The sequence below is a fragment of the Glandiceps talaboti genome, chromosome 13 (assembly GCF_964340395.1).
Source record: "Glandiceps talaboti chromosome 13, keGlaTala1.1, whole genome shotgun sequence".
In the NCBI taxonomy this organism is placed as follows: Eukaryota; Metazoa; Hemichordata; class Enteropneusta; family Spengelidae; genus Glandiceps; species Glandiceps talaboti.
In genome coordinates, this window is record NC_135561.1 from 1715922 (window position 1) to 1731087 (window position 15166).

Genomic DNA, 15166 nt, shown 5'->3' on the forward strand with positions numbered 1-15166 from the left:
ATAGAGGTTTATTCGTAAATATAATAGAAACGTACAATATTGGTAGTTGTTACCCCTAGTTACCAAAGTCTCTTGTTGTGTGGTTATGTACACCTGATTATTTAAAGTAAGCCAGTGATGATGATGATTATTAACTACTGTATTCAGACAATTTTTCCTGCAGCGTCATCACCATTGCTGTAAGTCCAAGTCTCGTCAACGCAGCCTGTAGTCTCTCCCATGATGCATTTCGCGATTCCTTCATCTTCCAAATCTTCAGCATCTCAATTGTTCTTCTATAACTATCGTCCCTAGCTTTGGCAGAACAACGTGATAGCATTTCGGTATTTAAGCCGAGTTCAAGGCCAATTCGGTAATACTCGGATGCTATAACCGAACAGATGTACGCGAGATCTCTGTCCGATACCACGTGATGTTCCTGTGTCTTTAGAGCGTTGTTGCCTGGTAACCAAATTTTACGAGTCCATCCTGCTGAACGATCCCGAATCATTCCTTTTTTCAGAACATAAACAAAAGAAAGGAAAATCATTACATTTTATTATCCTAACAACAACAACAACAACAACAACAACAACATTCTAATTATAGAATGGCAATATGTTAGAGTTACAGCGCTTAGAGTTATAACCTGGACTGACAATAGCACACAATTGTTTAATTGCATATATTGATATTGTTATATCTGCAATGCAATATTGTATTAACAACATCAACTACCAATAGTAATACAACATCCAAGTTTTACATCTAGATAACCAGTGTAACCACTAACCAATAGCTGAGATGTAACTCTTTGTCATGCATAATGTAAACCGTTTCCCCATTCTCCAATTGATATATTCACGTTGTCAAACTTTGCTATTATTACTTGTATGTGCTATTATGTTGTCGCCCAATGATTGAACCTCATCAGTAGACTACAATACATGTAATGTACAATCTGTTGATGAATGGTGAAATGGCCCGGACTGTCTATCCTTCTGTTTACTCACCGACGTCACACAGTGCCACCAACGACCATAGTTGGCGAGATAATTCAGCTAATCAGAAAAATTGGGATTTTGTATGTTTACAAGCTGTAACATCTAAAACCAAAGGACTGAATGCAATATACTGAAACGATATAACGATCTTACCGTCTGTGTCATGACTTCTCTTTTCTGCATGCAGTTTACTGATTTCCGTGTTCACTTGTCTAAGTTTGTTATCCATATGTTTCCGTAGGTTTTCCAGGGAATTTCTAACCATGGGAACGCAGACGATACTCTCCTCAATCCTATCCAAGTCTGCTCTCATGGACCAGTCCACTGTCGAGATCTTCAAATCCATTTTTTGAAGTTTATTTCTGAGATTTGTGTTGACGATTTCTTCGAGCTCGGTTAGCTTTTTCAGTGATTGAGATCTCGTCTCGTCTATAGACTTCGTGAGCTTTTCTTCCAATTTTTCCAACGTGTGATTAAAGCGTTCAAAGTTGTCCAATTTAACAATGACGTCACGTATTCGAAGAGATTGTGAGTCTAGGCGTTCTTCAACTTGGTCTAGTTTAGAATCTAAACGCCGTTGAGATTTTGACAATTCGTCTACTTCTCTGTCAAGTTTCTCGAGTTTTCGCAAAAACTTCTCATCCACCGCTGGCCGTGTAGGTGCCCCTGTTGCATGCCGACTGGTTCGCCGTGACCGAGACATTTGAAGTCGTTTTCGAGCACTTTATATGATTAAGATTTGTCTGTGAATACCTGTAAATGCAGCCAAAATGACCTTGCTAAGGAATTTGATAAGGACCATACAAAATGGCAGTGTTATTACTGTAACTAGAATAGATTTAAAACCTAACGTACAACAGCTTTCGCTCAAAGGAACGCTTGAAAACTGATGCGATGTAACCTTAAATTCATTGTTTACTGTTCAATCCAGTTACAATATTGTTTCTTTACCTGATACGACCGTTTGCATTCATTTGCCACTTACAGGTTTCTTGTGTTTCCCAACATAAACAGATCACAGTTACACACTGTGCCGTCCGTGTCAAAGGTCATGCAGTTTGTGGTAACAACGATATTCAACATCATATAGATATATATATATACATTAGTGCGTGCTCAAATAGAAGGTAAGTCCTCGTCACAGTGTACTCAGGAATCTTTCTACGACCAGCCATTCTGGTACCTTCTGTTAAGTAATAACTGAAAAATATTATCATCACCATTCAGTAGGAGACATAGCTTTCATTCGAAAAAAACTACCATGTTTTGTTATTAGGCACAATGTCGAAGATAAAATGCAGCCAAATGCCTTCCTAACTCTTGTGTACCTAACTTTCTGTACATAGTAGAATATATTGTACATTGATGTAGCTTATATGGTACAATTCATAGGGTGTGTAGTATTTCTTAGATTGTTATCGTCCTTGTCTGCGAGCTAAATATAACAGCTTTTGACTTGAATATACAATGTATTTCCACTACCTTTATGGAAAGAGCCCTTTTGTATAGAGTGTCTATTGATACATTTGTAGTAGCAAGTTTCGTGTGATATTTTCCTTTGGAAAACAACGATGTAAGCAATAATACGTGTTCCTGTGGTAAAATTCGTCACTTTGAAAAATAGAAGCAAATCTCACACATTGTCTTTATAGCATACAGAACATCTCTGTCAGTAATTATATATATGATGCAAATTTTTATAAGTGAGATTTGTATTACTGTACTATTAAAGTGTATAAAGAATAGTGCACATTACTTCAAGCTTCTAAGCGCCTAAACTTCATATCGATTCGATTTTAGTTCCAGTTGGATCATAGATTTATCATTTCATACTTGTAGGAAACACAATCATTTAAAAGTTTAAGTTTAAGCTCACATAGTTTGGTTGATTTTCGCTGTATTTTTTTTGTTTTCATCATCAAGCTTAACTCGAGACTGTAAGAACTTAACATTTACATGGGAAAAAAATGACCACTACATCACGTGACTTACTTGTCCAAAACTACGTACGGTTGATCGAGGAGATAAATACAGACTACGTTACTCCGTATCTACTCCAAGAGGGCGCACTCACCATGGACATGGTGAAAGAGATCGAGAACGCGGGTAACAAAACTAGACTGGATAAAAATAAAAGACTTCTGGAATTAATCATCTGTGGTGGTGACAGTTCTCTCAGTGCACTCATTAAGGGGTTGAAGGAAGGTTCAAAACAACATCATCTAGTAGATATATTATTTGCTGCACCTACTGAAACTGAAGACGGTGTTGACCAACAGCTGATGAAGGAAAGAGGAAAATGTCAGTATGCTGCCAAACAAGACATTTTAAGCCTGGCATCAGGTAAATACTGTTTTGTAATATCAGAAAACATCTGTTCAACTACCCACATTTAGGCTACCTCAAGTTCTGTTATGGGTATACGCCCTCATGCGGCCACAAAAGCATCTGTAAAATAGCTGCGACATGCTGTAACATGGTGCGCGGTTTGTTCCAAAATTATTCATGGGTCTTAACAGTTTGATAATCATTATAATTATTTCCAGATTATGTAACTCCCAAGACTACTTCCAAGGTCTGCCAAGCTACAACCTTACCAAAACGACCTGTCATTGATCTAACACATTTCACATTTTAATACATGTAAATCACATGATTTTTTTTTACAGAAAATGCTCCCTCTTTTTACTTTAACAGTTCAAGTACCCGAGGAAAAACTTGTATTTATAGCAAAGATTATTGGAACTGATTTTTATCAGACAGGCCTTGTTCTAGGATTACCTGTATGCGAAATGGATATCATAATATCAAATCACCATGGCGACGTAGAAAGACAGACGATTGCTATGTTGTCAACATGGACGATGAAAAAAAGTCGCAGAGCAACATGGGAATGTTTACTTTCGGCTCTAAGGAGCCTAGAACTGAATAGGAAAGCAGATGAAGTCGAGTATCTTCTAAAATGATAGACCGATCTGTCAAACGATAGATGGATGGACAGACAGACAGCCAGGCAGACAGCCAGACAGACAGTCTGACAGACAGACAGACACACACACACAGACAGACAGACAGACAGACAGACAGACAGACAGACAGACAGACAGACAGACAGACAGACAGACAGACAGACATATGGGTATATATGTTGTCTTTCAATTGATAAAACAACTTATACCATGTTTTCTTCTTTGAGAAAAAACAAAGTCTATCTATCTATCTATCTATCTATCTATCTATCTATCTATCTATCTATCTATCTATCTATCTATCTATCTATCTATCTATCGTTTTGAAAGCCTGCTCTCTGAAGAAGCCCGTTTGAAAACCAAACAATATGTAATATAATCACGGTGCTAGCAAAAAGGGTCAAAAAATATATTTTTAACACATTATTAATCGCTATGGCAACCATTGTACATAGTTCTTGACGAGACATATGGAGAAACCGCTGGATACGGTGACATGCACATTTTATGTAAGAAAAAGGTGCAAATGACAAAATATGAAACCATATTGGTTACTATGGTAACTAATGCATACATATGTCAAGATAAAATTGCATTGAACTGTCAAATAATTTCAAGGAATTAATGGAAGCATGTAAAATCTTTGCAGATGTTACACAATTTGGCCAACAGTGGCATTTACATTTTCTTCATACTATATTAATACCATATTCACATAATTTCATATTTTCTTATAATCATTCGCTAACATTGCAACTAGTGACCAAATTCTTAAATCATTTATTTTCTAGATTTAAGATGTTTGTAATCGAATTATCGAACTTTTGAACGCTTTTTGTTGAGCTGTTAGACATGTAGAAACAATTTGGGTCATTCTGCCAGATCCAGTTAGACACTGAAGAAGGACAAATGATTTGTTTGAAACATGTCTGTTTCCCATTAAAAGAAGAAGAGAACTTGTGTTTGAATGTAGAATTAACACCACTTTGTGTATTTTTCCACATAGTCTCAGTTTCTGGTTCCCATGGCAATCACATAGTTTTAAGTAATAAGTAAAATGTTTTCTGTCATATGCGAACACTCTGTTGAATATTTACCATATGGCAACATTGTTACTTTGATATTTGCATACACAATTACAATGGAAATAAGCTGAATCGGGATATGGCTTGCCAAATATCTTACTAACGTCGCTCTGTTTTTGGTGGGGCGGGGGGGGGGTCATTTTGAAAAACACCACGTGAAGGAGGCGTCATTCTGGAGAACACCACTTGAAGTAGGGAAGGATTCACTTTCGAGAACAAGTGCATTTGTCATTTTGGTGTCGGGAAGTGACTCCTATAAACTAACTGTAATTTTCAAAATGTTCCATACCATACGACCTTATTTACCCTCCCTCATTCATATTTCTACATATGCATGCATTTTGTACACCTTTCCAAAGATAAGAACATCAAATAACTGTTATTTGAACTCGTCATTTGTGTTTGAATCAATTTGTCATCTCGACACTGTGTGAGAAGAGCCACTGGCTCAACAGTCTATCGAGATTAAATAAAGTCTAATAATAATAATAATAATAACCATTGATTTAGTATTTTGGTATATGGTATATAGAATGGGTTAGGGTTTGGGATAGGATTAGCTTTAAGTTCAATGAATTCACCACATGCATCATGCTATTTATTGATCAGCAAACACAGCAGTTTTTAACTGTTATTTGAACTCGTCATTTGTGTTTGAATCAATTTGTCATCCTCGCAAGATAAAAACTTGTTGAATGAAATCGGAATGTATTGAAGGAGGCCATAAAACATTGAATATAAAATACTGGTATTAATGTCAATGCCATACGTACTATACAGAGTATAATACCACAAACAGTTCTACACCATCGGTAGAATTAGAAATTGGTTTATGTTGCATTCTGTCAACATTTGCTAAATTTGTGAAGACTAATTTTTATAGAATGAGTCGAGTGGTAATAACTGCATGTAATGAATCTCTCATGGATTATGCCTTGTACTGAGATACCCTAAGCAATAAGATACGTTTCACAGATTCTAAATAAACAAGACTACAAAGAAAAAAATTATCCCAAAAATTATATATGCTGTGAAATAACAATATTTAATAAAATTCAATTGGCGTTTAGTATTACAATATTAAAGTAAGACCATGTATATTTTACATATAAAGTTACGTCAATATATGCTTTGGTTGAGGGGTCATTTTGGAAAGTGTGATTTTCCGGGTTGCCAGTTTGAGAAAATCCATGTTCAACTCGAAAACACCACCCCGTCCCCATATTCAGTTAAAAATGGCCGCCCCTAAAGGTTTCATTCGCAACGCTATATATATACATCACGGAAATTTTTTAAAAATATTAACAAAATCTCGACTATTAACTGATTTATATAACGCTGTCTTTAAAAACAAAAAACAAAACCTGCGTCCCTGTTTCAGCATATATACATATGTAGTCTGTGTTACAATATTTCATCACATTGAACAAAAATTGTTCATATGATCCGTGTAAATGTATTTATTGAATAGCTATATAACACATGCATATTTCAATGACAATAAAGTGTATACAACGATTTTGTTGATACCAGATGTGAGGAAAAGGCTGTACGAATGTCATTTTTTCTTCCAATTGTCAGATACCTATTCATTTAACAAGCTTTAGTTCTGACTGTATTGTTTAGTTTGCCAAAAGAAATATGATTTATGAGTACCATATTTCCTGGTCTGTTTTGCTATTTTTACATACTATATTGTTGATATTTTGCAAAATTTGTTTGGGTTGGTGGCCTTACACACGAATCCTTTCAGAATAGTCTACTCACTCAAATGTGTTGTTTAAAACGAATCATTCCGACGTCGCCCGCCTCGAGTGAGTAGACGCCGATTATTTCACCGTTTTTATTTCTCGCATAATATGTAAGAGGTATGCATTTTACCTTTTTTTATTAAGACTTTAATTATACACTTTTCAAAACAAAATTGGGTAGATTTTAACGAGTTGATTATTATTGCTAATTAGCTGGTCATACATGTATCTATAACTAGTCTATCTACACGACGAGACGTTATATGATCACTATATATAGTGTTGTCAAATTTGAAAATGGAAAACCGATATAAAATTGTACCCTTTGACACAATGAAAAGACCTTTCTTAAAACTGCATTGAAGTCTGCTTCTATTCTACACAATCTTATTTTTTTTTAATTTAAAGTTTGTTCAGCATATTGCATAGAAGTTTTGGGTAAGGAGTGCTATCTACATACCACTATAACCTGTACGTAGAAACAGTGCAAATAGTTAGTATTTTTGCGATGGAGTTTCACATATATTTTGATAATTAGAATTATCATAGGTTTAGAAAAAGCCTCGCTTTCATTTCATTTCAGTCCTCGGGTCGAAAAGAGAAATGTTCAGGGTGTTATTATTCCTGGCCGTCGTTATTTCAGCAACAGTCTCCATTAAGGTAGGTACATTCGGTTTTTATATTATCCATACATTTTTTTAAAGGAAATTATGAAATAAAAACTGGATAACAGAATTGGTACTCTGAAACGTCACAGCGAAATAATTCGTTGCGTTCTTTCACCGTACAGTGATGTGTATAACTGTGACCCGTGACCGAAAAGATTCGTGCAACGTGTCGACTTTTTCTCCATTGGAGCTATTGAACTATTTACTTGTATATTATTACGAAGCTAGCAGATCGTCGTGTGGAACTTGATCAGTTGTCGTCTTTACGACAGCGGACAATGTTTTGCAAAAGCTTGAAATTATCTGACTTGCGAGAATCTCGGCGTTACGACGAAAGGTGTTTTTCATTGACCGACTCGGCGTTATTGGAGTTGACGTTTATTACTCTCTTCTCATTGATTTAATATACAGCAAAATAAATTTTACTAAACCAAATGAAAACAATGAATTGTTCTTACGTCAATGTCACCCCGCTTCATATAATATCAAATCACAGATTTTCATAAGACTCTAAAAAATGTTAAACTACGTGTTTAGGCTCTACACGAAGATGTTGTAAACCAAACAATTACATTCAGATTTAGTTGCAATGTTGAAAAATAATTTTTAACAAAAAGTTTCCGATTTCATAAAATCTCAACTAAACTTGAGAGGGAATATCCCTTTCTCATGAAATGTATATTCTTACAAATACAGCATTAGTCCATACATTATGGCAGCAATTTCAAGATGGCTACCAACTCGTGTTCGAGATTATCATTTGCCATATTGGCAGGTTCAGTTGATGTATATTTGTCGTGACGCCTGCCTACAGGTTAGTCATCGAACTAGTTATATAAAGGCTAGTGGCTGAAAGGCGTAGGTCTAGAGTGTTTCATTGGTATAAATGTAAAAAAAACAGCTAAAAATCTTATTATGCGCATAGTCTCAACAAGCAAAGCTCTGGGCGTAGAGATGAGGTAGTTTACACAATTGAACACACATACACTATACATATGACATGTACAACCCGAGAGGCCCGGTTTGAAGCTATTCGAAACTGACGGAAGGATATTTAAGAAACTTGGAGTGGCTGTGGTTGAAATGAAGATTGTAATATAAGCTCTCCCATTTAAGGTCAAAATTACTATGTTTTATCATCATCATCATCGTCATCATCATGTTTGTCGTAGTCCTCATTGTTAATAGCAATAGATGGCGTCGCCCCTCTTGCAGACACTGGCCAAACTCCTTGAATCCTACAAGCAGTGAAAAGAGTTCAAACAGTCCAGACAGGGAAAGGAGAAGATGTTAATTGTCAATGCAATACATGTCAGAAGATGCTATCAAAGAATTAAGATTATGCCAATGTAAAATTGTACTGTTTACCAGCCGAATTGTGTGGATATATCTGAATGAAAGGGAAAATGAAGACAACGACTGCAAAATCCCTTGTTAGTCCTAAGGTTACACGTACTTTTTGTGTTGACACTGAATTCGGGGATATATGCCATGAATACTGCTAAGGAGAAATTGTAGTCGTATCGTTTAGGGGACGAGATTCCATGACAACGAAAAAGCAAAGTGTGACTAATTTAATGTTGAAACTATCGTTCCAAAGGGTACAATTACCACCAGATTGAAATCTCCTTCCAAGGTTTCCCTGATGGCAGATGATGGAGATGTCATACTTGTCATATCATTGTGTTTTGATTGGCTGTTTATTTGTTTGTTTGTTTGCCTGTTTGTTTGTTTGTTTTTGTTTAGTGCAACAATAGCGTTTTGCAGTTGAATAATACATTGAGACACCCTGGTTGGAGAGAAATATCTTATCCCCACCCCAACGACTGTCTTTTTCAATTATATTTAGTACACGGTTAATTATCAAGGAATTCCAAGAGTTTACCCACAGGGCACATTTCAAGCAATGTTGGGGTACAATGTACAAATTCATGCAAGCAGGAGAAAAAAGATCTATCAAGAAATGATGACAAGTGTTCTCCTTGTTTCTTTCCCTTTCAGCTTCACGTTCCAAGCTGTTCAATAAAAGCAAATGGGTTGATTTTTAATTACATACGTATATGTGTATTTACTCATACCCAAATACTAAAGTGGTGTTCACTAAGTTTTTGCAAACACTAAATGGTGTCTCATTGCATGCTACTGCATCAAAGATCGTGACAAGAGTAGCTATTTAATAGTTCTCTTTACGTTATCATAAAGTTACACCCATCGTCAGTTCAATGACGGTATATGTATATTGTTCCATTGTATCTGCCCTTTCCCCTTCCACATTAAAAAATGGCGTCTTCTTCCGTGATCACGTGCGACATCTGTGGATGGATTAATTGTTTCATTACTTTTCTCGTTTATTTTACTGTCATGAAAAAAAATTTTTTATCAAGTGGAAATATCTGACTACATTCACAAAATATGCCAAATTTATTGCAAAATAATGTATTTGAACTATTGTCCCTGTACCACGTGATATTCCTGTGTTGTGACATATCTTTTTCATCATATTATAGAGCCCATTGTTTGTGAGCACAAGGCATGTTACTCGCTATTCAGGCTTCATCAACGTTAAAAATGTACCTACGAAAGATGATAAAACTGGAGAAAAAGTTCCAGATAAAATAGAAGCTCAGCCAATGTATGGCAATGAAAGGGTAGGTATTTCAAATTCCATTGTGTAAATTGAGATATGTTTATCTAAGAAAGGGAGATTTCGCCTTCATATTAGTTCTAAAGTCATACCATTAAAATCCACTATATGTGTAACTTTTAACACTATAATTTGATATTCAACACCCACTCAACTACTTCCGGTTTACACCTGTAAATGGGCACAAGCTGAATTGATACTCTTTTGGTAGTAGTCTTTACTACATATTTTAAAGGTACTCGCAGTGTTGTACCTACTGAAGCATACTTAACCATCACTTGCAATGGACTTTACTCAAACCTGGTATTAAGATATAACTCATAAATGATCCGGTGATGTAATTTATATAATTAGTATATCGCCCTCTAGTGTCCACTTACTGAAGCATACTTAACCATCACTTGCATTTGACTGAACTCAAACCTGGATATAAAACAATCTAATGACGTAACTTATTATATGTATAAAAAATGCAATCAACAATTTCAACATTGCCATAAAGACAGTCGTAATATTATAGAAGATATACAGCGACATATACCGGAAGATAAGTATTACGTCATTATACCGGAATTTAAGTATTACGTCACTTGAGTATAAAGCTTATCAACTCAGCTTGTTGCATTTTAAAAATGGGGGATAGAAGTAAAATTCATTTATTTTAGCAACAAAATGCTACTGCAACTTTGCCTTCATGTAAACATTGCACAATACTGAAAGATATTAGTAAAGCACATACGAGTTTATTTTATGATACATTGCTCACCACTCTCCCGATAATAATAGTTTGTTCTTTGTTCTTTGTATGGTAAGAAATCTGGGAATGTTGAAACAAGACAAACGGGTATGTTATCTAATTGCTTTCAGACTAATCACACCAAACTGTGTCTAACTCAAAAGGTTTATATTCATTAAAACAAAGTTACTTCTGTCGAATCGAGAAACATAGAATCAAATTTGGATAGATTCCTAAAGTAATTTCTGAATGGAGTCTGATCTTGTCAAGATATATTGTTTATATATATATTACAGGTATTTGGATTTTATCGAATGAAATTAATCCCCAAATATTTATTTCATGTCAACCATTACTGCTTAATTTTTTATGTCGTTTATTTCATATTTTTGACATTTTTCTGTCAATGTTGCGAATTTCTTTTGTATCCTTGTAGTACATTAATAAATATGAATAAACACAAACACGTCCAAACGCATGTGCATAAGGCCAAATTGTAAAGTCAAATACTATATCCGCAAAACAAGTGTAACAGAATCATACTTTTTGTTTGACCCAGCCACCTTTAATTCTGTCTTTAGTATACTTGTATCGATAACTACTATCAACTAATTTATGAATTTGGAGATAAATAGCACCATGTTAGCTTATTCAACTTTGAAATCTTGCAAAGCAGCTCCATCACATTTCGATGTGTTCTGACATGTTGAAAATTTCCTGCAATGGTATATGGGAAAACCTTTGATGAGGAGAGCACATTTACTTGACAAGAGGTATGCACTTACATCAAATGACACATTTTTTCACGCATACGATACAGTGAGGTTGACTTTCATCTAGGTGGCAGTTGTCCAGACAACCTTCTTGCGATTACTTTGTGCTTTATGAGGGGACAGTTGTCCTACGGGGGCAATTGTCCGGGGACAGTTGTCCTACGGGGGCAATTGTCCGGGGACAGCTGTACTGATACCGTTATAAAGGCATGAATATTAAAGCTGACTGGACTTTTTCCTTTGATAAATAGCATGGAAACAAAATTTATCTATTTGTTTACTTATTAGCTTGTACGGATATGTCTATGTTCCAATGTGACAACGATGAATGTGTGTATGCATTCAAGCAATGTGATTCAATACATGATTGCAGTGATGGCAGTGATGAATCGAGTTGCAGTGGTAAGTATAGTTGTACCAGGCTAATATTCATTTCAACTCAAATTAGTGATCAGGTCAAATCACATCGAGGTTCAAATCTCAGAAAGTACATTCTTAAACATTATAACTATGCAAACAATCGTATAATTACGGAATATACTAAAATCTAATAAACATGGATTATAAAAACACAAGTTTAAAATCAAGTAAATAATAATACCGGGTAATAATATAATATGCAACTGGACTTGGGTGTTTGTGTCGACGTTTTTATGTTGTTTTGAAATCTCTGAAGCCTGATAATCTCATGAAAAGGTGTCGGGGTTTGATTGTATACTTAGATGATACGATATAGGATTGTATACTTAGATGATACCATATAGGATTGTATACTTAGATGATACGACATAGGATTGTATACTTAGATGATACCATATAGGATTATATACTTAGATGATACCATATAGGATTGTATACTTAGATGATACCATATAGGATTATATACTTAGATGATACCATATACGATTGTATACTTAGATGATACCATATACGATTGTATACTTGCTACATACTAACTAACTTACACGTATGAAAAACTTTTCTCGTATTTCTAGGGTCCGGTCTTATGCTAATTAACTTCGTAGGATTCGGTACCTTCATGCCATCAGGAAAACTCTATAGCAATGATACTTTCACTGGTCCTGTAAACCCTACTACTGACTTCCCCATTGAAATCTGTGATGGTACATTGATATATTTTGGTATCGTTGTTGACACAGTTGACGATGGTCTGGAACTCTTCGCCAAGAACTGCTATATCTCAGAGAGTGAAAATCCGGAGTCGTCTGCAACTACTTATGATTTTATCGTCGATGGGTGAGTCTGAGGTTGTTAAGCATTGGGTTATACTGAATTAAAAGCATTGACAGAAAAGTCCAGTCAGACTTATTTTTGTCTTTAGTACACTTGTATTGATTACTGCTATCAACTTAAAGGAAAAGTCCAGTCAGACTTATTTCTACATTTAGTACACTTGCATTGATTACTGCTATCAACTTAAAGGAAAATTCCAGTCAGACTTATTCCTGCCTTTAGTACACTTGTATTGATTACTGCTATCAACTTAAAGGAAAATTCCAGTCAGATTTATTCCTGCCTTTAGATTATTCGTATAGGTTACTCCTATCTACTTACATATGAATTGGGGTTATGAAGTAGCACTCCTTGTATTTGTCAAGACAAATAGATTAAGGTACTTCTGAGGTCAATAAATGAAGTTTTCCCATGAACCATTGCGGGAAATCCTTTAAATGGCTGAACACATGTCAAGTGCAGTAGGGGTCAATATAAGATTTGAAATTTCAAGTTACTAAGGTGCTATTTTATCGCTCTGGGTTATAAGTTAATAGTTGTTATCGTTACAGGTGTATTGGAAAAATTAATCTGACTGGGCAAGTATTAGATGGAAAATATGTACAAAATTACCCTAAAATCTCTCCTTTTTTACCATATAAGCTATTAACATGCATTTTTTCATGTTATCACATGCATTAAACTCTGTATAAGACTGGATGGTCGACCTGACAAGTTTTCTCTACACAGCCTGTGAACTCAGTTATTTAAAATAAGTATTTTATAGATACCATACATAGAAGATGATTGGTTGAATAGTCACATGTCTTTATCTTTCAGTTGCCTTGGTGACTCTGTGGTTGTCTTCGAAGTTTCACCCACTGACGAATTGGAGAAACATTTTGGTGTCAGTCTCTATGATATTGTTCAGGGGATGAACGCAGGCGTTGGACAGGATATAGATCTGTACATCCATTGCTATGCTGTGATATGCATAAAAGAAGAAGTTGGAACACCATGTGACATGGTATGATGTATTGAAGAGCAATCCTCCTTTCACGATAGCGTACATATTTCAGATAAGATATATTCCAATTTGGAATATGATGATGCTATTGAAAACCGTAAGGATGAGATACAAGTTCACATGGCTAATTTTTCGCAGAAAATGTTTTTGTTGGCCCTGCCATTTGTTTAATTGCCTAGAAACAGGTGAAACCTGCTTATTATGGTCTTTGTGACGCAATATACATAGTATTAGGCTATCAATTGACGCATTAAAATGGGTCTAAGTTTGAATTCATAGTTTACCTGATAATATTGGTATACCTTTTCACTCTTGGTTACTCACTCAAGTTGAAGAACACATCTGTTGGTAACAACAACGGATATGTGTCATATACAATTCGTTTTATTTTGAGCTGCATACTTACAAATGAGGGATTTGTAACAGACTAAGTTAATAATATACACATCAAAGCAGCTCTGATTTATCATTCACTATATGCAGGGTTGTATGAACACTCGAAAACGAAGGACAGTTCCTGATGTAACTAATGAATCCACAAACGCCTACGTATCTACTGGTCCATTCACCGCCACTTTGAAAAAGAGGTAGGCACTACTTTTTTTTCAAAACAATTATTTCAGAAATGAGATATTTACATTCTGCAGACACTGTTTATAAATATTAAGTGTAGAGCAACCCCTCACCAAATCATAGACTGGATGGTCGATCTGGCAAGCTTTCTCTCAACACAGCCTGCAAACCAGGTATTCAAATTTGGTATTTCCATAGATACCATGCATAGAAACTGGTTGATTCGATACGTCACAGATGCCTGTATTATGTTGCTTATGCCAATGCCAACCTACCAGGATGTGACCTAATTGGCCATACATGGAAAGTGACCTTTGTAGAGATAATCTTGAGTGTCAACAAGTGATATGCTATTGATAATGGTATATTGATTTTCCCTCACTGTTGCAGATAAAGGTGTAGCCAAACATTCTCAACTTGAATTACTTCTTTCACAGACAGTGTGGAGGAAATGCTTGCCATGTCAACTATGTCAAGGCAATAGGTGGTGTTACTACAAACAAAATGAATGTATTACATTTCATAACCTTTGAAGAAATTAAAAATCGTCTTCCATGCAGCCATAATGAAAATGACACCGCTTCTACGTACCCCTGAATAAATCTGCACCCCTCAATCATCAGCCCCTTAATGCAATTAATATTATAGTCGACGTAAAAGAAATAATTGAAAAACAGCACTTAATAGAATTTCATGTTTATATTTTTACAGATGTATTAATTAA

The 15166-nt window shown here is 35.3% G+C and overlaps 1 protein-coding gene across 1 annotated transcript; it reads left to right on the forward strand.

The window, feature by feature from the left end:
* Positions 1-6846: 6846 nt before the first annotated feature.
* LOC144444877 (uncharacterized) lies at positions 6847-15166 on the forward strand. Its single transcript, XM_078134428.1, has 9 exons — positions 6847-6898; positions 7372-7448; positions 9964-10104; positions 10914-10944; positions 11898-12011; positions 12605-12866; positions 13683-13869; positions 14353-14456; positions 15154-15166. Exons 2-9 carry the CDS (start codon positions 7392-7394, stop codon positions 15164-15166), a joined length of 909 nt encoding a protein of 302 aa, XP_077990554.1. The 5' UTR covers positions 6847-6898; positions 7372-7391.

What these genes read in the sequence shown, in the direction of transcription:
- LOC144444877 (XM_078134428.1), top strand. Translation starts at nt 7,392, where the DNA reads ATGTTCAGGGTGTTATTATTCCTGGCCGTCGTTATTTCAGCAACAGTC. An exon ending in CAATGTATGGCAATGAAAGG is followed by an intron (nt 10,105 to 10,913) that starts GTAGGTATTTCA and finishes TTGTATGGTAAG; the next exon opens with AAATCTGGGAATGTTGAAAC. An exon ending in TTGGAACACCATGTGACATG is followed by an intron (nt 13,870 to 14,352) that starts GTATGATGTATT and finishes CACTATATGCAG; the next exon opens with GGTTGTATGAACACTCGAAA.